The 24,872-nt window shown below is 35.5% G+C and overlaps 2 protein-coding genes across 2 annotated transcripts in view; both read right to left on the minus strand.

Annotated features, from left to right (window-relative positions):
* The window catches only part of CNGB3 (cyclic nucleotide gated channel subunit beta 3), a 663,489-nt gene that overhangs the window by 571,141 nt on the left and 67,476 nt on the right, over nt 1-24,872 (minus strand). The gene's annotated exons all lie outside the window — the stretch shown is intronic.
* The window catches only part of MMP16 (matrix metallopeptidase 16), a 190,278-nt gene that overhangs the window by 45,144 nt on the left and 120,262 nt on the right, over nt 1-24,872 (minus strand). The window contains exons 5-6 of the mRNA XM_084508687.1: nt 11,271-11,432; nt 4,069-4,286 (exon numbers count right to left, since the gene is read on the minus strand). Of these exons, the coding sequence (XP_084364813.1) occupies nt 4,069-4,286; nt 11,271-11,432 (380 nt within the window). The remainder of the gene's footprint in view (nt 1-4,068; nt 4,287-11,270; nt 11,433-24,872) is intronic.

Below are 24,872 nucleotides of genomic sequence, written 5' to 3' on the forward strand. Positions count from 1 at the left end.
AGCAGGCAGGCTGACAGTGTCATACCACTTAGCACAATTTTTCCAGAAAAGGAGGACCAATTTATATTTTTTTTCCTCAATTTTTCAGCATTTTTTATGTCCCTGGAGAGTCCTAACTAAACAGAGGGAGAAAACAGCTGGAGAAAATACTGGAAATGCGAGTGACAGCTAATACTAATTGCATTCAGCATAAATGCAGAAGCTAACAGGAACCTCAGGATAAAAGCTTGGCACTCATGAATTTTGGCATAGAAAGTCTTGTCCTGATGGTTGCTTCTACCAGTTCAAGCACATTTATAAATAATAGCTATAATTTTAAAACTACATTCAATTAAGACAAACTTCATCCATTTTCAAATATCATTTGATGAAAACTGAAGCCAATACTTACAATAATTTCCTTTTTCTTTTTTTAATTATTATTTTTTTTATCATACTATATCTCCATGCCATATAGCTAGCCGTGGCATTTTAAGGCACCTAATTTAATGAATTCAGGAAAAATTCTTTTGGGAATATATTTATACAGCATTAATCCATATATATTTGTTGCAAAATATTTTTTTTTCCATAAAATCTAGTAATTTCTACCAAAACAATTCACCTGCAAAATTCTAATTTTATTTGCTGATCCTTGGGGAATCTTTAACAGGTTGATTGCTTTACTTCTGTATTTATCAGTCATGTTACTTTAAGAACAATTCTTCTTTATTTCATTTCTTAAACCACACAAATTTTATCGAGTGTTGCTAGGACTGCTATTTTGTCAAACTGATGGAAAACAATAAAAAAGGATAAATGTAGATTCCATTTTCCCTTTAAGTTTACTGTTATTCAGTTTAACTCTGGTACTAGCCATTTGAGAATACTGGATATTCTTAAAACCACAAACAAAGCTCATCAATTTGACAGAACACAGCAATTGCCTCTAATATTCTGATACACTAAAGCATACCTAATAGCTAAACAGCCAGCAGAAGCAATCTTCTTGAAATTAATATTGTTTGTCATCTACTATGAAAATCCACAGTGTATCTCAAACTCAAACTGCTATCTTTTGTGCTTCAGTTTTATGCTTAAATTAGAATTTAATTATTCAAAAGGACTTGCATTCTTCAACTCTGTGGCTAAGCTCCCAAGCAATTTCAAGGATTATTTAAACAAATTGAGCACCTGATCTTAAAACTGGCCCATGAGATAAAAATATTATCTATTTTTGTTTTGAAATTGGTACACAGCACACATGCTATTCAGAAGGCAGTAAAATTTGCCACTACACAGTTGTCACAGACCTGTGGATAAAGAGAAAGAAAGCGAAGGATATCATTTGATTAGCCTCCAACTTGATTAATTTTAACTCATTTGGGAACTATCCAGCAATAATTCTTCCAATGAAGGTCATAATTCTTCTTTAATTGTTTCCACCTGGTACAGTACTGGCATCAATTCCCTCTTTTCTCCACGTCTCTGTATCTGGTTCTCAGTCTGTTGCTCATGCCTTCCCAGGCTTTCTTTGTACTAGCATTAAGGGGCAGGAGTAAGGCGATTGCCTTTTTCAGTTGTGTCAGACAACAGAATCCCCTGCTTCATTTCCTCCATTGCTGGATGCTCTCCTTGAATTCATTCCTTATTCCAGTTTATACCTTTTGAGAATGAATTCTTGCCCTGCTCCTGCTACAGTCTGATGTGCTAAGCTTTCACTTGTAACTTGCCCTCTGCCACTGACATTCTGCAAAGGAAAGTAGAAAAATAACAACCCCTAACTTCTTGACTTCTCTAATTCCTTCTCCTCTTTCCTGATTCTTTCATGCCCCTCCCCATGCTCATATACACACACACGAAAGAGAGAGAGAGAGAGAATCACAACCAGGTAATGAGACTGTCTTAGTAGACAAAAGTCATTCACAACTTAATTTCTGAACCAGAATGTTCAGAATGGCCTAATAGCCCAAGGATTCAATGACACATAGACCACAAAAACAGGATTTGTATACTTAACTAAATTCCATTGTTTAGTGTGCTAACCCAAGTTATCTCTTTCCATGCTGCCAGGTACTCTGAAGAGAAAATGAGAACTGTGGGATCCTTAAAGAAATTCATCCAGACAAATGCCATCTTTTTCTTGCCTTACAACATCTTGCTTTTAAGATTGAAGCAACTGAATTTTGTAATTCTAAACTCTAGACATAACACCTGTAAACAGTCTGTTACTGTTTTTTTTTTTTTTTTCTGATAACATTTGACTTTGTTTCTTCACTAGAGTGGGGACATCAGGAATAAAAATTTAGTTTTAGAACATAAACACACACTAGAAAGTATATAAGCCATATAGTAAACATGTAGCGTTTCACATGTATGTAGTTTTAAGGCAATAAGCAGCAAACAACTTTCCAAGAAAACACAGTTTTTCTTTTCAAACAGAATCGAAAAGAGTGATAAGTAATGGTGGTCAATCCAGGAACACTGACTTGGCTAGACGGGAAATTTTGTATTAGTGGGATAGCATTTCACTATTTATCGATTTATGTCTAAAATAAATGAGAGAATGTTTTATTGCTCTTGAGGTGGATGATATGAGATTGAAGTAGATATTTTAATATCCTGTTTAATGTCAAGTTAGAAAATTAGATTCTTCTTTAACCTTTGAGTTTTAGTCGTAAAAAGACTGATAGTTCAAGACCTCCCAGAGTTTGAAGATGTACCATCTATTCAAATGAAAAGGGCTGACAGCCTCAGGGATGACAAAATACTTAGCTGTTCCTGGAAAAAAATATTTTTTTTTGCTCATTGGGTTATGAAGTTTCTCATCAATAATTGGGTTGTGAAGTTATTCATCAGTAATTGGTTACTCATCAATAATTGCGATGAAATAATGTAAAGCTATTGGTAAATATTTTTTCTAAGTTATGCTACAGAAAGTGAAGGTCTAAGTAGTAGTGCTAAAGAGATTTATCTGGAGCAATAAAGTACATAAAAAGAAAACATGTTAAGGGGGAAATGGTCCCACCAGAAAGAACAACAAAAAGAAAGAACCAAAAAACAAAAACAAAAACAAAAACAAAAAATATTGAATTGGGAGCTTCATGCTTTAGGACAAATTCATGTGTAATTGTGATATTGCTGAAGGAAAAAATACTATCCTTTCATGTGAAAGGCCTTAGCTATAATGTTGAATCATATCATATATTCACAAAACAAAGATCTCACGCTTCCTATTGCTGAAGCACATTTGACACAGCAATAGTTCAAAATAATAGATTATCCTCTTTCATGTTTCTAGAACACAGCAATACCTGTCAGAAAATTGTCTAAAGATTTAAGACACTGAATAATGAAGATTTTGTAATTATTTTTCAACATTCAATGTCTTCTGGAAACTGTATTTCCTAAGATAGTTTTGATGTCCGTGAGCTTTAGCAAAGTCCCTCTATCAAAAGACTGCCTTTCAAATCAGTTTGATTAATTCAGTTTGTCACATATACTACATTTATCAGCTTAGAGCAAGATGACTGGTAATAAACAGCAACCCATTTGCAATAAGATTTTTGTATTTTTGTGACGAAGACCTTTACTGAGATGTTGTGCATTTAATGCAACCACAACACAATGACACACTCCATTGCAAATGACAGATCTAATCATAAAGTTAAAATTATAGTGCTGGGCAATAAATAAATAAATAAATAAATAATAAAATTAAGACACACTGTATCTACTATATGTCTGAACATAGCTGTATTCCCAGCGAAGTTATTCTTACTAGCTTCTATTCCTCAGCTGATATATGCTTTTTTATTTCTCCATAAGCTGCAGCATTTATTTACCCTTGCATTTTGAGGCATTACAGTTTCTGCTGACATGAGTATTTTCCCCAAATAGAACATTACAGCAGTCCCTTGCTAGATATTCAAGCTATGTGTATGTTTATTTTTTAATTTCTTTCTTGAACTTTCTAACTGTGAGAGGGCTGGGAAAGTGGAGTCATGATGAATGAGAGTTTGCTTAAAAAAAAAAAAAAGTAGAAATGTAGACATTTGATGTAGCATTGAAAAATTCACAACCTCCTACCTTGAAAACAAACATTTCCCGGCGAAGAATAGCCAGAGTGTTGAAGTTCCCATCACAGATGTTAGGTTTGGCCCCAGGATAGGAAGGTTTGTCACCAGTGGGTGGCCGGGGAGGTTTAGGTTGTCTGTCATTCTTCCGCGGGTCTGCTGGAGGGATCGAACGATGTGGGGGCACTGTTGGCAGAGGTCTTGTTGGTGGTGGGATCCTGTCAGGTGGACCTTTAAAAATAGTAGCAAGGGATAATTTACATGGCTATCAGTGACATTTCAAGAAGAAGTACAAAGAAACCCTGCTGTAAGCAGTGCAAATCCTACAGCGGGTGGAGAATGGAAAAAGTGACCTAATCAGCCTTTCTCATGTTGCTAAAGGGTATAATGAAGGAATACCACAGAACCAAAGCACTAATGAAGAAAATAATTGTTTTTCACTGTTCAGGATCTTTCTTCTTTATTGGAACAACAATTCAATAAAACCTTCAAAGGATTTATTCACTACATATACTTTACCAAATGAATAAGAACTGTTCAGAAAAAATCATTGTCTCTTGCATAAAATAAAGGGAATAAACAAACAAAACTTTTCCTAATAAGACTATCATCAGTCAATGGGTTTACAAACCATCTTTTTAACTTCCACCTATCAATTTGCATATGCGTGGTATGACATGTGTGGTAATTTCTACTGACCCAATTTTTAGGCAAAGTACTATCTTATTCAGAACATGTTTGCACCTTTCCACACTTCCCTTTGCTATGTATAGACGGTCTTAAAACTGGACTTCAAATCCTATGCATCCACATTTTAAAAAATATATAATAATAATACTTTGCATTTTTCTTCAAAATTCTTAAATTAATTATGTTTTATTTTTTCTTCATTTATTTATTTAATTTTTATTTTTTGGTGAGTTTAACAAAGCTATATACTTGGTAATTAAAAGAATTTCTGAGGATAAATGTATTGAAAAGGAATAACTAAAACTCTGTATAATGTTTTAAACAAAGTTTTATTCTTGTACACACATTTTCTGTCATAATATACAGGTATATTACAGATGAAAGGTAAAATAACTATCCCACCCACAAGTTCTCTATCTGAAAGTTGAATGGCCTTCCTAGAGAGATGCTTTTCATATATTTATATTTATATATATTTCATTCAGGATATGCAAGGATGGGATCAAGAAAGGCAAGGCACAGATTGAACTGAACTTGGCAAGGGATGCAAAGAATAACAAGAAGGGATTCTGTAGGTACATTGGTCAGAAAAGAAATGCCAAGGAGAGTTTATCTCCTCTGATAAATAAGAAGGGAGAACTGGTAACAACAGACATGGAGAAGGCTACTCAGCAACTTCTTTGGCTCAGCCTTCACTGTCAGTTAGTATTTCCACATCTGTCAAGTGGCATCCCTTCCTATGGCAGGGGGTTGGAGTTAGATGATCTTTAAGGTCCCTTCCAACGTGAGACATTCTATGACTTTACAATTCTAATTCTCTGAATCTCTGGGCAGGATCTGGGGGAGTAAAGTCCCTTCCACTGTAAGCAAAGAAGAGGTTCGAGACCACCTAATGAAACTGATGACACAAGTCTATAGGACCCAATGTCATACATTCCAGGGTCCTGAGGGAGCTGTCTGATGTAGTTGCCAAGCCTCTCTCCATCATATTTGAAAAGTCCTGGAAAAGTCCCTAGTGACTGGGAAAAAGGAAATATCTCTCCCATTATTAAAAAGGGTAGAAATGAAGACCAGGGGAACTACAGACTGATGAGCCCCACCCCTGTGCCTGGGAGGATCATAGAACAGATCCTTGACATTGTTTCCAAACAATGTCAAGTCACATACAAGACAAGGCAATGATCCAAGACAGTCAGCACAGCTTCACCATGGACAAATTGTGCCTGACCTGTCTGGCGACATTCAGTGATGGAGTGACTGCATCAGTCAACAAGAGAAGACCAACCCATGTCATCTACTTGGGCTTCTGGGGCTTTTGACATGACATCTTTGTTTCTAAATTGGAGAAATATGGATTTGAAGGTTGGAGTATTCAGTAGATAAGGAATTGGCCAGATGTCTACAGCTAGAGAGTTATAGTCAATGGAACTATGGCCAGGTAGAGACCTGTAATGAGTGGTGTCCCTCAGCAATCTGTCTTGGGACTGGTGCTGTTTAATATCTTTATCAATGACGTAGACAGTGGAACAGACATAGACAGTGGTACCCTCAGCAAGGGCCTGCAGCATAAGGAAGACATGGACCTGTTCGAGTGTGTCCAGAGGAGGACCACAAAGATGACTATAGGGCTGGAGCACCTCTCCTATGAAAAAAGCTGTGTGTGTTCAGCCTGGAAAAGAGAAGACTGCAAGGAGATGTCATTGTGGCCTTTCAGTAGTTAAAGAGGGCTTATACAAAAGATGGAGAGTGACTTTTTACCCAAGCAGATAGTGATAGAAAGAAGGGAAACATTTTTAAACAAAAAGGGGGGAGATTTAGATTAGTTATAAGGAAGAAATCCTTCATTATGAGGGACTGGAACAGGTTGCCCAGAGGAACTATGGATGCCCCATCCCTGGAAGTGTTCAAGGCCAGGTTGTATGCGGCCCTGGGCAACACAATCTAGTGGGTGGTGTCCCTGCCGATGACAGCAAGGTTAGTATTAAATGAGCTTTAAAGTCCTTTCCAACTAGTACATTTACTTATATTTTCCATGTACAACAATATTGCAAGTTTCAGTTGGATCAGTAATATTTCTGGAAACAAATGAAAATTTAAATTTGGATCATCTCTCCAAATCATTTAAATACAAAATCAATTTTGACTTAAAAAAACTAACATATTTTTCATGAGCAATTTCAGAAAAACATTTTAATAGTAAGACAACCTTAAAACTTCATAAATGCCATTTGAATTTCTGATACTTGTTCAAAATAAGCATACTTTTTAAAGAAAAATATAGACTATGGAAGGAAATGGTAAACTCCCCAAATAGTTGTCATACAATTTAATAGGGCATTTATTTCATTCACAGTTTTAAGGTTTGTGACATTTATAATTTACAGTTAATAATGGTGTTCTGAGGAATATTGCAGACCAAAGTAATTATTTTAATAGGCGTGACATTTTTATTGAGGCGTATGATTCCCGATCACCTCTTGATTTTAAAGGAGGAAAGGAATCAGTTTGCAGTAGCTCATGTTGGAATGATTTTAACCCCAAACCAAAGTTTTCGTATGTCATTTGCTGGTGATGTCAGATATTACATCCCAGGGGTAACACATTTCTCCTAACGTATAGCTCACAGCTGTTAGAGCTTAGTGGTTAGTTTTTGGCAATGTATTGTTGTCTAGCTCTCAAGTCTAGACTACGAAGTTATGAGACCATGAGAAACAACCTTCCTTCTAGCTAATCACACAGGGAAAAAAAAAGAAAAAAAAAAAAAAAGCTTGGTAAGATAATCATTTTGAAATTGCTATTTAAGCTTTATGAAAATATATATCAGTGCTTACTAATACAATATGTTTAAAAAGCTTGTTAATATAAAATATATCATAATGGCAGCAGAGTTCTAATTAGCAGTATGGTAATTCTACATCTATATAGGTGTCATTTGTAGTAGTAATGATATGCAAGGAATGGCCGTGATAATATTCAATTTAACCCTGATAGTTAAACCTCTAAACTGAAAATAACTGTAAGTATAAAATTAAATCTAATACAAAGTTAATTGGGGAATATTAACCAAGGGAGTTCTAAATCATATAACTGGATACATGGCATTAACATAGAAATAGCACAGATTTTTCACTGTAGGAAATATACATATATATATTATAAACAAAACAAAACAAACAAAACAGCTATAGAATCAGTCTTTAAAACCAGGAAAAAAATTATGGCTTTGGAAGTGTAAGGAAAAATAATGTGGGAGTTAGTCTTAGATTCAGCCTATAAGCAAAATAATGTTATTGTTTTCACAGAATCATTTAGTTTGGAAACAATCTCTAAGATCAACTAGTCCAACCTTTAACATAACACTGCCAATTCCACCATTAAACACTGTCACTAAGCACTACATCTATACTCTTTTTCAAGACCTCCAGGGATGGTGACTCAAATACTTCCCCAGGCAGCCTGTTCCAATACTTCACAACCTTGTCAGTGAAGAAATTTTTCCTAATATACAACTTAAACCTCCCCTGGCACAATTTAAGGCCATTTCCTCTTATCACTTAGTGCTTGGGAGAAGGGACTGATCCCACCTCACTATAGCCTCCTTTAAGGTGGGGTGCAATAAGGTCTCCCCTGAGTGTCCTTTTCTCTAAGCTAAATAACCCCAGGTCCCTCAGCTGCTCCTCATAAGACTTGTTCTCTAAGCCCTTCCCCAGCTTCGTAGCCCTTCTGTGGTCATGCTCCAGCACCTCTATGTCCATCTTGTAGTGAGGGGCCCAAAACTGAACACGATATTCAAGGTGTGACCTCATTAGAGCTGAGTACAGGGGGACAATCACTTCCCTAATCCTGCTGCCCACACAGTTTCTGATACAAGCCAGGATGCCGTTGGCCTTCTTGGTCACCTGAGCACACTGCTGGCTCATACTCAGATGGCTACTGACCAATACCTCCAGGTCCCTTTCCGTCAGGCAGCTTTCCAGACACTCTTCTCCCAGCCTGTATTTTTGCATGGGATTGTTGTGCCCCATGTTCAGGACCGGACACTTAACCTTGTTGAACTTCATAGAGTTGGCCTCGGCCCATCAGTCCATCCTATCCAGATCGCTCCACAGAACCTTTCTACCCTTAAGCAGATCAACACTTATGCCTAACTTGGTGTTATCTGTAAACTTAAGGTGAACTCAATCCCTTTGTCCAGAGCATTGGTAAAGATATTGAACAGAAGTGGCCTTGGTACTGAGCCCTGGGGGCCAGCACTAATGACTGACTTCCAGCTGGATTTAACTCCATTCATCACAACCCTGAGCTCAGCCACTCAGCCAGCTTTTAACCTCACAAAGCGTACACACATCCAAGCTGTGAGCAGCCAGGGTCAGAAGAATACTGGGAAACCGTGTCAAAAGCCTTACAGAAGTCTAGGTAGACCACATCCACAGCCTTTCCCTTATCCACTGAGTCTATCACCTTGTAGGAGGAGATCAGGTTCGTCAAACAGGACCTGCCCTTATTAAACCCACACTGACTGGACCTGATCACCTGGTTGCCCTGTAGGTGCTATGTGATGGCATTCAGAATAATCTGCTCCATGAGCTTCCCCAGCTCCAAGGTCAGACTGACAGGCCTGTAGTTTTCTGGATCCTCCTTCTGGCTCTTTTTTTAAATGGGAATCACATTTGCTAGCCAGCAGTCAACTGGGACCTCCCCTGATAGCCAGGACTCTTGACAAATGATGGAAAGCACCTTGGCGAGCACTTCCACCGAGTCCTTCAGTACCCATGGGTGGATCCCATTTGGCCCCATAGACTTGCATACATCTATACATCTAAGTCGAGCAGGTCACTAAAAATTTCCTCATGGATTATGAAGGATTCATTCTGCTCACCATCCTTATCTGCCAACTCAGGGAACTGGGAACGTGGTGAACAACTGGTCTTGCTGCTAAAGAATGAGACAAAGAAGGCATTAAGTACAACAGCCTTTACTTCATCTCTTGTCACTGTTTCCCCCACATCCAATAAGAGATGGAGATTCTCCTTAGTCCTTCTTTTCTTGTTTATGTATTTATAAAAGCATTTTAATTGTCTTTAACAGCAGTAGCCAGATTGAGCTCAAGTTGAGTTTCCAAAGGTCATAAACCCTCTTTTTCTTCCTGAGTTCTAGCCATAGCTCTCTGTTCAGCCAGGCTGGTCTTCCACCCTGACTTGTCTTTTGGCATGTGAGATATATGTATTTTTTTTTCAGGAATGAAATCTTTTAAGATTTCAATCCTGAAGGGTGTCCAGCCTTCCTGGACTCCTTTGCCCTTCAGGACTGTCTCCCAAGGGACTCCACCAACCAGTCTCCCTAACAGGCCAAAGTCTACTCTCTAGAAGTCCAGGGTGGTAGTTCTGCTAACCCCCTGCTTACTTTTGTAAGAATCAAAAAGTCTATTAATTCATGATCTCTATGCCCAAGATGGCCTGCAACCTTCACATCACTCACAGGTCCTTCTTTGGTAACAAGCAAAAGATCCCAAGGGGCGCTGTCGTTAGCTGACTCACTCACCAGATGTGTCAGGAAATTATCTTCCACACACTGTAGAAACTTGCTAGACAGTTTCCTCTCCACTGTGTTGTATTTCCAGCGGACATCTGGTAAGATGAAGTCCCCCATGAGAACATGGGCTAGCGATTGTGAGAGTTCTCCCAACTGCCACATATAGAATATTTTGCCTGCTACTTCAGCCTGGTTGGGTGGTTCTTAGTAGAATCCCACCATGACATCTGCCTCATCGGCCCTCCCCTTTATTCTTATAAACACTCAAATCTGTTATCACCATTGCTCAGCTCTAGAAAAGCAAAATACTTCCTAACATACAGGGCTATGTTGTGTTTTGGTTTTAAAATTTCAGTTACCTTGCATTCTCAAATACATACAGAATTTACATTTGCTAGATTATTTGCTAGATCCTATTTCCAGCCACAAAAATAAATAAATAAATAAATAAAAATTAAAAAGTGGGTCTTTTTTTCCCCCGTGTAGCTCAAAGTCTTGGACTCATAATCACATTCTTTTGAGATCAATTAGCTATATTTATCACAAAAAAAAAAGGGCTTTCAGGGACCACAAAATTGATCTACCCAGGGAACTGTTTAGTATTATAACTGATAAACTGATAACTGAGCAGCAATCAATTCATACAGTTATATTAGCTTCGAGTACTGTGGAAATAAGCTCATTATGGTTAAAGCCTGCATATCTTAATATTTTAATAGATTGGGATCTCTTTGCAGATATTTTCTTTATGGCCTTTTAAAACATTTAAGATTACCATTCCAGCTGAGTGCAAATTTGAATGCAAGTTGTGAACAGTGAGAAAACAAGTAAAAGAACTTCATCAGAATTTTTGGCATTATCACAAGAAGGCATTTGGGATAACAAGTGGCAGAGCCTACCCCAACAAATTATTTTAGAGAGGTGATGTGGACAGGAGGTTGTCAAACATATTCTTAAGTGAAAACATTGTTTCCTAATTAAAGTATGACATACCATATATCTTCTGAATGCCCTGTAAATCATCATTAGGTAGTTTGAAGTTATCAGTTTCCATATACTGGTAAAATGGAGCCATGATTGCTGTGGGATCATTAGAATGCTCCAAGCCCAGAGCATGTCCCAGTTCATGCACAGCAACTAGAAACAGATCATTTCCTGTGGAGAAAAGAAAGGGAAAATAATGTATGAAACAATAAGCATAGTAACAGAAATAACACAAGTGGAGGACTCTTCATTTGAAAGACATTTTCATTGAATTTGAATTTTACTAGTTAATTAACAATGAAACATTAAGGTAATGCAGTTGCAAAGGTAACTTTTTTTTTTTTTTTTTTTTTTTAAGAGGCAACTAATAATATTATAAGCATATGATACTCATATGAATACCATGTGAGTGTTTATCTTTTTAAACTGATGCGCATGGTTAGTACAGGGTTCAAGTGTCATATCTGGCATCTAGGCTTGTGTGTAGTTTTAGACATCAGGTTTATGCTTTAGTTAGGCTAAGTAAAAATGCTTGCACTAAGTCATAGTTCCAAAAGGAAAATATCTCTGATGTGTGTGGTTAACTTCACAGACTGAGGACTACCTATTTAGGACAAACCCTACAGGGAACTTAGTCATCCAAGCAATCAGCAATCAGGCCTCTGCTGATTATTTGTACGTTGTCCATTTCTGAATCACCATAACTGAAATTCTAATGAGGGAAATATGGGTGTCTTGCTATCTCATTCTCAAAATAGGATTCCCTTATTTATTTCATTGTATTTCATTGTATTTCATTGTATTTCATTTATTTTTCAAATTCTTAAGTATTAGAACTTTTTGATTTATGTAGATCTAAATAATAAAATGTCAGACTCGTATTATAGACTGATAATGACTGCTTTTGTTTTTTCCCTTCCAAAAACCCACATTTCATTTTTATTACAGGGTATTGGAAACAATTAGAAATGTTACCAGTAGAATTATGGCACTCTGTGAAGTAAACACAAATCAAAGTTAGTAGAAGTATTTCTATAAAGGTTTCAGAGCTCAACCTTTATGGTGTTCATTTTGTTTATTTTTAATCATCTAAGAATGCATGATCTTTTATAAGTTTTTTGTAATGATTCTGTCTGTAGTCATCCTGTTATATAATGAGACTTTGGAAAAAATGTTTTACATCAGAAAGATTTTGGTCACTTGGAGAGGATTCACATCCAATGTATTGCTCAGTTTCACCACATAGGAATGGGAGGAATCATTCCTCAGAAGTGTTCCTATCCCGCACAAAAATTTACCAGCTTATGATGAACATAACTTAGGTTACCAGCTTATGATGCTTATAACTTTTAGAACGTTGGACATAAGCTAAAGGGGTTCCACCTAGAGTAGGTAGCTTTTTGTTGAAATACCAGTATACATGGTGAAAAAGTAAAACTGAAATGTAAAGTCTATACTGTGGTCCAGTAGACAGATCAATATTGAGATGCAAAAATGTTAAACATTAACTTTCATTCTATATTCTGTAAATCCTTTGGAGGTAGACAGTAATATTCCACTGCTGGCACTGGGATTATAAGTACTTTTATAATATAATAAGAATATTAAACATTGGATTTAGTTAAAAAAAAAATAAAAAAAAAGACAGAAGAAGAAAAAGACATATATTTACAGAACTTTGAGAACACAGTTGAGAGTGTTTCAATTTTTCAAGTATTTCCTCTTGCTGACACAAGAAATAAACTTTCTTCCAAGTACCTATGAAAGGGGAAACACTTGGCAGTAGATGTCTTCATGATGTATAGAACCATGCTGATGTTTGTAATATAAATGTCTGATTGAAAGCATGGAAACATTCACAGTTAAAACTCTGTTTAGTTGACAGTCTTTTCACGTCTTTCTTGTTTTTAATCCAGAAATAGGAAAACTAAATGCTTGTGCTCCTTTATTCAGTATAACTGTGCAGAAAAATCACCTTTCAAAAATTAATGTGAAATAATATGCATTTAGAAATGAGAAAAAATTTATCCTATCATTTATAATTAAGTGGTTTTCAGATGAAATATCTTCTTGACTATATGTGTATATATATCTGTGTGCAGTTCTTTACATAGTAAAGCAGATTCTCCATGCACTGTTGTAACAGGTTTGAGGAGCTTGACTGTCCCTCTCAGTAATGCTTTTGATATCTGAATTTGCCCTTCTATATCCAGTCAAAACTGATCTTGACGGTATCTCATAGCCACAACATCTGTAGCTAACCTCAGCATTTTAAGTGATACACAGGAGCAACCCTGTAAATGTTTTCATTCTGCACTCACAATGGAATAATTAATATCCTTTAAAAAAATGATAGTTTAAGATGAAAAGACATGAAACAAGATACTACTGTGCTATTAGCTATTAGATATATAGCTATTGTATTGTGACAAGGCTCAAAAGTTCTCTTCTGCATTTTATGAAAGTTAGAGTTTCAACACAGGTTTATTAGAATGAATTATTTATTTGTGCAGCTTTAAGTTGTGTGTGTAAAATGGAACTTCCTTTTGTTCATCAGACCTTGTGAAAGGCAAATTTGTCTCCTAGACCTGGGCTCCTATCATCATAATTAAGAATATTAACCAGTCTAAGTCTTTGTATCAATAATTCAACTATCAAACCGCATACAGTATTTATTGAACCATTTTCATAGTTTTACATTAATAATATTTGAATGTTTAATAATATAAATAATGGCACTGTGGCTACGCTGATCAGTATCAATAGATTAAAGAGTGTTTTATGTGTGGTACTCAACATCTACTGTTTGAAGTGAGAGGGCCGGGAGGTGAACTTGTAACCATTTCTAAATTACGTAAAACTACAGTTAATAAAATACTCTTGGAAGAGTCTACTGTTTCTCTCTAATTGTGCCAATTATACAATGCCTGAAGAATCAATACATCCTTTGGTCTTCAGTCCCCACTGAGTATTTATAAAGATCTCTAGGAATTCCTATATCTTGTTCCATCTTGACTTTGAGGCTGCATAAATTACACAATGAAGTGAATATACATAGTAAATAAATAAAGCTGCTACTGGCACGTGTTCCTTCCAGGATCACAGACAATGCGCATATGGCAGAGCACTTCTACTACTACTGTGATAGTGGGTCTATGTCAAAGAACAGGTATTATGCAAGGGGTGTTTGTCTCTCTTCCTATGTATTTTGGGTGGGGTCATATGTGAAAAATCATAAATATCCAGTATCTGCTTGGCCCCTCTAGGCTTAGTAAAAACCTAAGCCCAAAAGGGAAAAAGGGAAAAAGACAAAAGGACTCTGTAATTTCTACCTCCTGCAATGCAACCGGTAGATGTCAAGGTAGCTATTATATGTAGTAAACTAGAGATACAACTGCCCTTGGAGTAAACAGGTAAAGGGGAAAGGAGAAGGTCACAGGAAAAAACTGGGAGAATAACATTCTTGCCTGGGAAGACAGCGTGATTTAACAGGGAACATATTTTCTACTTATAGTCAAATAGTTCCATTTTTCATAACTATTTCCATCAAGAGTCATGATTGTCTCCAGGGCATCCTGAGTTTAAACTGACCCAAATAACTTAGTGCAGTTGAAACTGAGGTTTAAACCAGTTCAGAATGTGTTGCATGAGACCACTGCAGGTAGGACTTATTACTGTCATAGTTTTCATTCTTCTTCTCTTGCATATGATTAGATCTCTCTAATTCAGCAACAATTAGTCAGTCCCTATTTGCTTTTGGGAGATAACTTGCCTTGAGCATCACAATTTTACTATAACTGTCTACTGAGAATGCAGAAGGATAATCCTAAAAGTGCTCATTCTTTCTCTCCAGTCTGTGCAGAAGTGTATTTGAGTCTGCAAGGTTGATAACAGGACAACTTCAGTTCCTTGTCTAGTGGTCAGAGAAAGATGGAGTATACAGGCAAGTGAATATTAGTACAAGCTCCAGACAGCTTTGTTAGCATACTTACACTGGACATCATCTTTTAAATATTTTGAGTCCTCACCATTGAAGGAGAGAGTCCCAGATGATTCTGTATATCCATATACATTATGTATGTAGAAAAATATATTTCAGTCTACTTGGCAAAATGAAGCACCATCTCAAAAACTTTAAAAAGTCACTAGAAAAAGAATTAAACTACATACAACTATGATGGCTTTTAAACTAAAAGTTGCCACTTTGGGATATGCAGCGGTGAATATTCATTGTGATAGTCTGTTACATCTTGTTATATTTATCTATAGGGTAATAGAGAAGTATTGCAAAATATATTTCACAAGTCCAAAATCTGTGCATCCCTGGTCTTCTGTTATTAACACAGAAATTCAGAATAGGTAGGATATAATATCAAACATATTGTGATTGTTTTTCATATGTTATCTCAGGTTTAATTCCACATTGAAAAAAAAAAATAATACTGTGTGTAAGAAACTAAGACAAAATGATTATTTTTATACTGACACTTTTCTCTGAGGCTATAAACTATTTTAGGCACTAAATCTGCCTGACTTTACAATCACTGCCCAAACTCCAGAATATAAATATGTATTAATATATCAAATATTCAGCAGCCAACACTGTGGAGCACAGTGTATGGAGAAACCTCTGTAGCTAATATATACACTATTTTTCATGTCTACAGAGAAACAAAGCTAATATGTTTGTCCACAGCAAGCTATTAAGAAACACTAGTACTGGAGACATTATTTCCTGCTTTAAATGGTATGTGAGCTTAATTTAGAAAAGTAATACGCTAATGGCTTACCAACTGTTAGATTTGTCACTTGGCCATCTTTTTTACATAGTACTAAATGACACCCCAAGGCATGTCACTTGGTTCTTCTCCTTGGCACATGATAGTAACTGCTACAATACATTATGAGCTCAAAAGTTATCCATCCAAGTGACCTAAATTTTGTAGACTTCTATATCCAGAGAACAACAAAACAAAGCTAGAAGATGAATTTCAAATGTGAAACAAACTGGAACACTACAAAACTACTTTATATACAGACCATTTCTTTTTTTTTCTCAAATCTTTTTCTACGACACAGAATATTTCAGATTAAACATATATGAATTTGAAATGTAAATCTGTACAAGAAAGACTCCCATTTCGTATCTGTTATCAACAAACCGGTACTCCAGAGGCAACTTCATAGTTCATCAGAGAATATTACACATGTACTGTCCATGAACTTGTCTGACGTATTTACAATTTGCATTTTTGTTATTTGGTTCATTTATACCATTAAATCACCAGATCAAAGCTGCTAATCCAAACTTGCTGAAATGCTGCAAGATTTAGAATAAGATTCTTACTGCATGTAGCATACAGAAAAACGGAAGTTGTATATCTATGTTATTATTTTTATTTCCAGACAGGACAGAATTTTGAATGCAATATTTCAACAGTCAGTGATAAAAGAAGACTTTTTCTCTCTGTCACCATATTGAATACAGCAGAATTAAGCATATGTATGCTCTTACATAAATGCAATATATGCATGCTATATATGCGTATAAATGGTCCTAGATACAAATCATAGGCATGCTCTTATACAAAAAAACAGTGCCACATTTCCCAGCCTAGGAAATCATATACTGTTGCTTGATGTTATCTCAAACTTTTATCAGTCACTGAAAATTGTTAGCTTTATGGTTATTTGGAGAAGAATTTTCCAAGAAAAAGGAGAGATGGTGCCATAGCTTTGACAAAAGAATAAAACTGTTGTTTGTTATTGTTGTTGTTTTTCTGGTTTTAAATTAAAAAAAAAAAAAAAGTATGATACAGAGTATATCCATTTTCTGTATGAACTTGGTGTACCTATTTTGTGTATACAGTGCATTTTGAAGACTTAAATACTAAATCCCATTTAGTCATTTTTCCACTGTGACTAAAAAGAATGACACAAAAATGTATTTCATTTATTCTGTCATTATATATAAGCTAATACATAGACTGCAATATTTGCAGATTGTTTTGCTGAAATGTATATATATTTGGAAACAGTAGGGAGACACAAGAAGTTTATTATATATAGAAAGCATGTACTAATACGCTCTGTATATCATTTAGTATACCTACGCCCACATGTGTATACTTCTTTAAAAAATACTCTATTTTAAACTGACCAGGAGATTAGTGTGAAATTTAAACTAGCTTGCTTGAAATTTGACAAGGGAATATTCAGCAGGACTGTCTTAAGGTGACTCAGTGATCATTGCTGAAACTCATTAAGGATATGTGAGTTTAAAAGAGTGTATGTCTTTTCAGGCAGTTTTCTACTGGTTCTGCATATTCTAGGCATAATTTAGAAGAAGTCAAGAGTCTGATAAAAAACATCTTTGAATGGAGCCCACATTCTTTTATAAAACATATCAGCCTCTGCTTTAAAAGGGGAGGACGTGCAGAAGGTAAGACTTTTTGCTTTACCACTTATATTTATTATCATTTATACAACCATCTAGTAAATAACTTGAAATGGGTATAATTAATTACTTCAGATATTCTTAATTTTCTTTCTAAAACAACATGGTGTAAGGATCTTTCCACTTTTTTTTTTTTTTTTCTCTCGTACTTCTAATTACTAGTAATAAAAGATATCACAAATTACTCTGACTCATGTATTAATATCAATATCTCTAAAAAATGAGAAGTCAAGCAGTTGGAAATTATCCTAGGGAGGTAAGCAAGGTACTAGAGCATGCTGCTTCCCCAAAAGGTGTAAATAAGGTTCTGCAAATATACTGCTTACTGTTTTGTTTCATGCTTTGAGGAAACCCTGCTGTGACAGTGAACCTAAAAAGACTAAGAACATCTACACTTGTGCTGAGTCTTTAGCTCCCAGGATTAATTTCTGTCGATCTCCTGGGATTAACTGCTTCAGCATGCAGGTCTACTACCAAATTTTTATATTATTCTCAGATGGCATTTGCATTCAGATAGTAATGAAGCCATGTCACTTAGCGGACTGAAAAGTACTATTTTGTATGTGCTCATGGCCATCTTTAGATACTAATTATTTTAAATAAATCAAATTAAAATTATATTGGAATTTTTAATTTTGTTATAAAATTAAAAATTAATTTCTCTCAGAAAACTTATACCAGTCAAAAGGTTTGAAAATACAATGGTTATTCTTGGAACATTACAAATGACTAGGATGCTAAATAACATTTAATCTATTTTTCCAGTAGTCTCAATGCATTTGCAAATGTTGCACATACTGTAGCAGCCTTATCTATTTATAATTTTTCCTGTCGTCTCTTTGTTGCTGTTTTTGGTTGTTGCTGTGGGAACAATAAGCTGTAGAAGTATTTAAAACTTATTTCTGAAGGCTGTGAGAATGAACACATGCTGAGACTGAATGTTTGAATATGTGTGTGACAAGAGCATGTATCACATATTTATCAGCTCTCTTGCATGGTCCTGTCCTTAAGGGTCATTCATGTACAGGGAATGGACATCCTTCTACCACTCCTGAGTGAGTGCCAGGGTGGGAAAGGATAAAAATAAAAGGATAAAAATAAAATTGAGGCTGATTCCATATTAAAATCAAATCATTGACTTTGACAACAACAAATGTAGATTTTGACTCAAAACCACTCAGATAAAATGTTGGCTTGTTAACACCGCAGCTACTTTTGTTTTGAAGAGATGTTTTTGTTATTGTTGTTGTTTTTTCTTCTTCGTTTCCTCTAACGTCCTGTGTATCCAACTATAATGAGAAATATGTGCAATTACCAGGAGGACGGTCAAAGTCATGCTGCCAATATTCACAATAGATGTAACTTGCCATGGGGCAGAAATCTGTACAGGTCCTGCAGATCACTGAAATCACCGAAATAGAACCATGTACAATTTAATTTATGTATAAAGCATGTGTTGGCACTCTGCAGACATAATTTTTTACCCAGTCTCAGTTAAACTACTGAGATTAATTATATCATGCTCTAATTTAATTCACACTAAAGCCAGGTACAGGTTGTTATTCGTATCCTACTTAACACATATATATGACTAAGATTTTTTTAAAGATAAAGTGACATACCATTGGATTTATATTTGGGAATTTTATGTGAGTGGTTCTTCTTTCTTTATAGTTGTGTTGCCTGTTTAGTTCCTATTAAGAGAAAAAATCATGATAGAATTTTCCATATATATATATATATTTTTTTTTTTTTTTGGACACAATGCTTACCCCATTTTCTTATGTTCCATCAGTTCTCCAACTGCATCAACAGAACAGAGATATATATAATTCTTATGGTAATGGAAAACAAATATATGTTTACATATTACCATATTACCTGTGACATGTTCAAAATTTAAGTTGTGCATTACCTTTGTGTATTACCATATTTAAATCAACAGGAAGGTGTTTGTCCTGTCATACAACAGGGATAGTCTGCACCAGTAACTACCTTGTCTGAGTGTAATACTGAACTGTTCCCCCAGCAGGCATCTCTGCTTCTGAGATTTCCTTGTATCCCAGTTGGTGCTATTATTTGGAAGCAGTTATTACTTCAGTTCTCCTTCTCTAATCTGAAATTGCACGGTTTCAACATTGCAGGCAATATATCTCTAACTACAAAGGAACTCTATGAGATTAACTCAGATATAAACATCAACATTTGGTCAGATTGATTCCACCCCCTGATGCTGCTGGTTTCTGACTCAGGTCTTTTCATTTAGGCCCATGGCAAAACATTAATTATAAAGTACAAGATACAGATTTAATTCTGTGTACAAAATCAGGAAGCATTCATCATTTACTTGAACTAGAGACTTAAACCTGTCCACCACAACAAAGCTTTTTGCACAAACAATATTATTCTTTTAATTTAGCTGGTCCTTTTTGATCTTTCTTTTTTCATCTTTTCCCCAGCCTGATATTTTAGCTGTAGATGTTTCCAGGTACTGGTGTTAAATGCTCAGCATTTTTTGAAATGCAAACCACTTAGGAAAGAATCTAAATATAGACTTAGAAAAAAAATATGGCCTCAAGAACATATGGTTTAAGCATTTTGAAGTACAGAATTGACAGAGTAAAGCACAAATTATTCTCTAGATTTGAGAACGCAGACATTGTGAGAAAGTCTTTCATTAGACAGTCATATGCTGTTCTTAAAAAAAGTTATATATGAGGTTTCCTTATATTTTAGGGTTAGCTTACATTCTACTTTTGCTACAACAATATATTAATTTTCTTCCTAACAGATAAAGATATACACGATTATGTAAAGTTCCTGTCTCTTTCTCAGGAAACAATGACAATATGCATAGTAATTGGGAGTGTGATTTTTCCAATCTGTTTGCCTCTGAAAAGACAGGAAGAGGAGGGGTCAGCACAATAATGATATCCTATAGAATGTCTGTGGAAAAAAATCTTAGAACCACTGTCTTGGAGAAAAAGTCTCCACAAAGCGGTCTTAGCAGCCAACAGAGACTCTAAGATCCAACATGAGATTTGGAGTCCCGAGCCCAGTACCCTCTTTGAACAGCAAAAATGCAACTTTCCATTTAATGGGACAATTTGAGGGTCATAGGTATTTTTTAAAATACTCACAGATAATTCTCTTTCCTAAATTATGTCTACTATGGTTTAGTGGAGGGCTGTTAGCGTTAGGTTGGAGGTTGGACTCGATGACCTTGAGGTCTCTTCCAACCTAGGAAATTCTGTGATTCTGTGATTCTGTGATACTATCTCGGACTGATAAAAATATAGTTTCAAGCTATTCTTGTGTGTGTGTGTGTGTGTGAACTGATTTTGCCTTTTATGGCAATTTATTTGTGATCAAAAAGGTAACTTCCTTTTTTTTTTTTTTTCTTTTTTTTTTTTTTTTTTTGACCTGGCTTGTTTAACAGTATGGATTTTCATAAGGTGTCCATAGCAAGTGGACCTGAAATGAACTTGAAATTCAGGCTGTGGTGTGAAATCTCATAAAGCAGTTTCCTTATAATTAGCATTAGAGCTGTTATAATTATTTTTAGAGTATACATTTTAAAGAAATACTGTCTTTCTGATAGATGATGGAGAACATAAAAAGATGTATAGGGGATAAAAATAACACTAGAATATGTTAAATCATTTAATTTTTCCCCCTTTTCAATAACTGTTTGTCATGGAGAAGATTTATATGAAGCTCTCTCAGATTCAGGACCCAGACTTAAAATCTGCTAAACTTTCTGCTAAGAGGAGGAAAGGTAGGAGCTAGATTTATTTGTTGTGTGTGAGGTCTTTCTCTCTCTTTCTCTCTATTTCTCTCTCTTTCTTTCTTTCTCTCTTTTCCTCTCTTTCTCACACAGTAACCGTATGTGAGGGGTTCTGGGATTAGGAAAATAATCATGAAAAGGCTGACCCACATTTTCTATATGCACTTGTTCAAACTACATCGATCTGCTCTCCCCCCCAAAATAAATAAAAAAAAAAATAATAAATAAATAAATAAATAATCTTTCTACCTCGCTACAGAAAAAGAAAAAAAAAAAGCACTTTTTTTTTTTTTTGTGACACATTGAAAAGACACATCATTTGCTTCAACATATTAATGAGCTTAACAAATATTTTTCAACTACATTCCCCATGTTAACTCACTACTCTCAGTATACAGGTGTCTGATCCAATGAATCCAGTTTGGGAAGACAGTAATAAAATTTTTGTTGTTGTATAACCAGCTGTTAGAGACAAAGGCCTCTAGACGACAACAATAATATTAATAATAATGGTGTGGTCTGTTTCTTTTCTGTACATACCTTCAATGGTTACAGAAATTGTCTGTGAGGGGCCATTCTGTCTTTCAGCTAAATGTTTCTTTGGCAATGAAGTCGATGTAACAGGCAATGTGAACTTTCATCATTCATTTCCATGCAAAGTCAACCACTTTAGTTTTAACAGTTCTCATTAGCAGTTTAAGACTGGCTGATAGCGAATTAAGACAGATGGCTAATGCAAGAAGTTTGTTCTACTGGCCCTAGTATGCGGGAAATAACCTCCAGTTGTAGTTCAAATGGATAACTGAATTTGCAGCTTCCCTAGCTACTCCACATAGGCTTGCAACGGTCTGTGTTTGCCTACACAACGATGGAAGTAATATGCAACTTAGTAAATCTTATTACACTTCGTTTTTGATTTACTGCCTGCATCATGACCATTTCTGTTTGGCAAATAAGCCATAGTGTAAATACCGCCTTGGAGCTATAGACACTAAAAACACTGTGTAAGATGTGCTTAACAGACTACACTTCCATTGCTTTAATTAGGAATACTACAAAGTCCATCTCTTTGACTTATTCCTCAGCCTCTCTTTCAGATAGCATATTAGTGTACTTAACAATTTTAGGTCAAGATGGAAGCTGAGAGTATGATATTGATAGCCCCAGAGATATATTAAAATGGGCCAACTGAACACACGTCTAAAACATGGGGCTGGATTCATCCACGTCCCTGCCTTCACTGAGTGCCAGTGTTTAAGTTTCCCTTTTAACAACATGTAAATTAAGCACTTTTCTCAAAGCTAAAATGGTTTTCCATGAAAGCAAAAACAAACAAACAAACAAACAAACAACAACAACAAATAGAAAATGAGTTAATTACCTTGCCAATGGTTAATATTTTCCAACATCTGGTTTCCAGGCAGTACATGGGATATATTAGAAAGATCCACTTTTCATGTCTGTATATTCCTATGCCTTATGACTGAGTCCTCACAAGCTACCCAGGGCCATTTATGGATGCATATAATGCATCTCTTCAATAACTAAAGGGGCCTCTCTATTCGCAAGTGCAGCTCTATATCCATAGCTCTACATACCATAGTAATACTTTTAAGTACACACTGAATGGTTCAGAGTTATCATTTTATGCAACAACTTGGGGTGACTGGACATGGAACAAGTGGGTGTATGCACACCAAACAAGTATAATCCATGTAAGATCTGTGAAGCCTGAAAACAGATTACCCTGTTAAATTCTAACAGCATAACACACACTCACTATTGGGGAAAGAGTGATTTGTTTTCTAAATAATGAAAGCCTTGAGGTTTAGCCATAAAAAATATTATATGTGTACGAGTTGACTCCTGAATTTCAGGGAGAATCGTGAAATGAAAAGAATCATCAGTTACTCCATCTGTCTGTAGCTTGCAAAGTTCTTTTAAATATTTTCTGGCATCTTCAGCATCGTGATATGCTATAAACGTAATTGTTTGTTTCTTTGCTGTATTTTATAATACTGTTAATTACCTCATTTTCGCATTCAAATAGGTTTAGTTTAAAACAGAAGTTGGGCTTCTTTAACCTTGTAACCATACATAAACAAAGCTGTAACTTCAAAAAGTTAGGTATCTTTAGCCTGGAAACAAGATGTGACCGAGATCCATACAATTATTAATGGCATAGATAAAATGATTAGGGAAATACTTCCTCATAATATGAGTATCAGTGTACCTAAAGTGAATTTATAAATGGCAACTTTAAAAATCAAGAACAGATAGCTTTTCACATCTGCTTAAACTATAAAACACACTGCCACAGGATGTTGTGGATACTAAATGCTTACATGGGTTAAAAAAGAGATTACACCAGTTCATGAAAGGAAATCCCTCAAAGGCTATTAAACACAGAAATATGGCCTCTGGCTCAGAAAGCCAATGAGTCACAGATTTTTGGAAGCTAGGAGTGAATATGCCAGGGTTTTTGTTGCCACATGCTTGCCCTTGCTCTTATCCTCTTCCCTAGGTATCAGCTAATAGCCCTATTAAGAATAGGTTGATTTCTAGGAACCCATGTTGTTAATTCTGTGTTTAAAATACGTAAGTATTTACATAAGATAAGTATGATACTATATATATATATATTTAAGGAACACAATCAGCTTTTAAATATTTATCCTAGTAAAGAACTGGAAAACAAGCATGTGATGACTACTAGGTCACACTGCTTGATTGCAGATTAAACTCAATATGAATAAAAGTTTATTAAAATAATCAAGTAAGCAAGAGCACTAGGCTTTATGAAATGAAAGTAATGTTAAAATTGTAATACAGAGCTTCCTTTAATCTGAAGTGCTCAGCTTGCTTTTTACCTAACCATAGCATATGACATGCATTGTTTGAGACACAAATCTCCCTTAGGAGACATGGTTTTCACAACTCCACTGGTTCATATTTCCAGCAGCATATATCTGCTGCACTGTGACATTGGCAGCCAAAAGAAATTTACTACAAGTTGATCTATGCACTTCAGAGATTAAGATTTTCATAAATTTTTCCTGGCTGCCAAAACAGAGCCCACAGCATAATCTATGCACTAACTAGAGTCCAAATATCTATCTACATTAGATACTGTATTTGCATCAAATCCCAAAAGCTTTTGCTTGGCAACGTGAACGATCTATCAACTGCATAGTACAAAGTGACAGAGTTTTTTTTTGTTTGTCTGTAAAACTTGTAATTTTTGAGTACTACAGAGTTAGCAAAAAAATTACCAAATCCTTATGAAGAGTTTTGTACTTGTTCTTCCAAAGACAGATTCACGTATATAAAAGTTGCAACTATTCCACATGAATGTAAGCATGCTACA

The sequence above is a fragment of the Aythya ferina genome (assembly GCF_964211825.1).
Source record: "Aythya ferina genome assembly, chromosome: 2".
Lineage (NCBI taxonomy): Eukaryota > Metazoa > Chordata > Aves > Anseriformes > Anatidae > Aythya > Aythya ferina.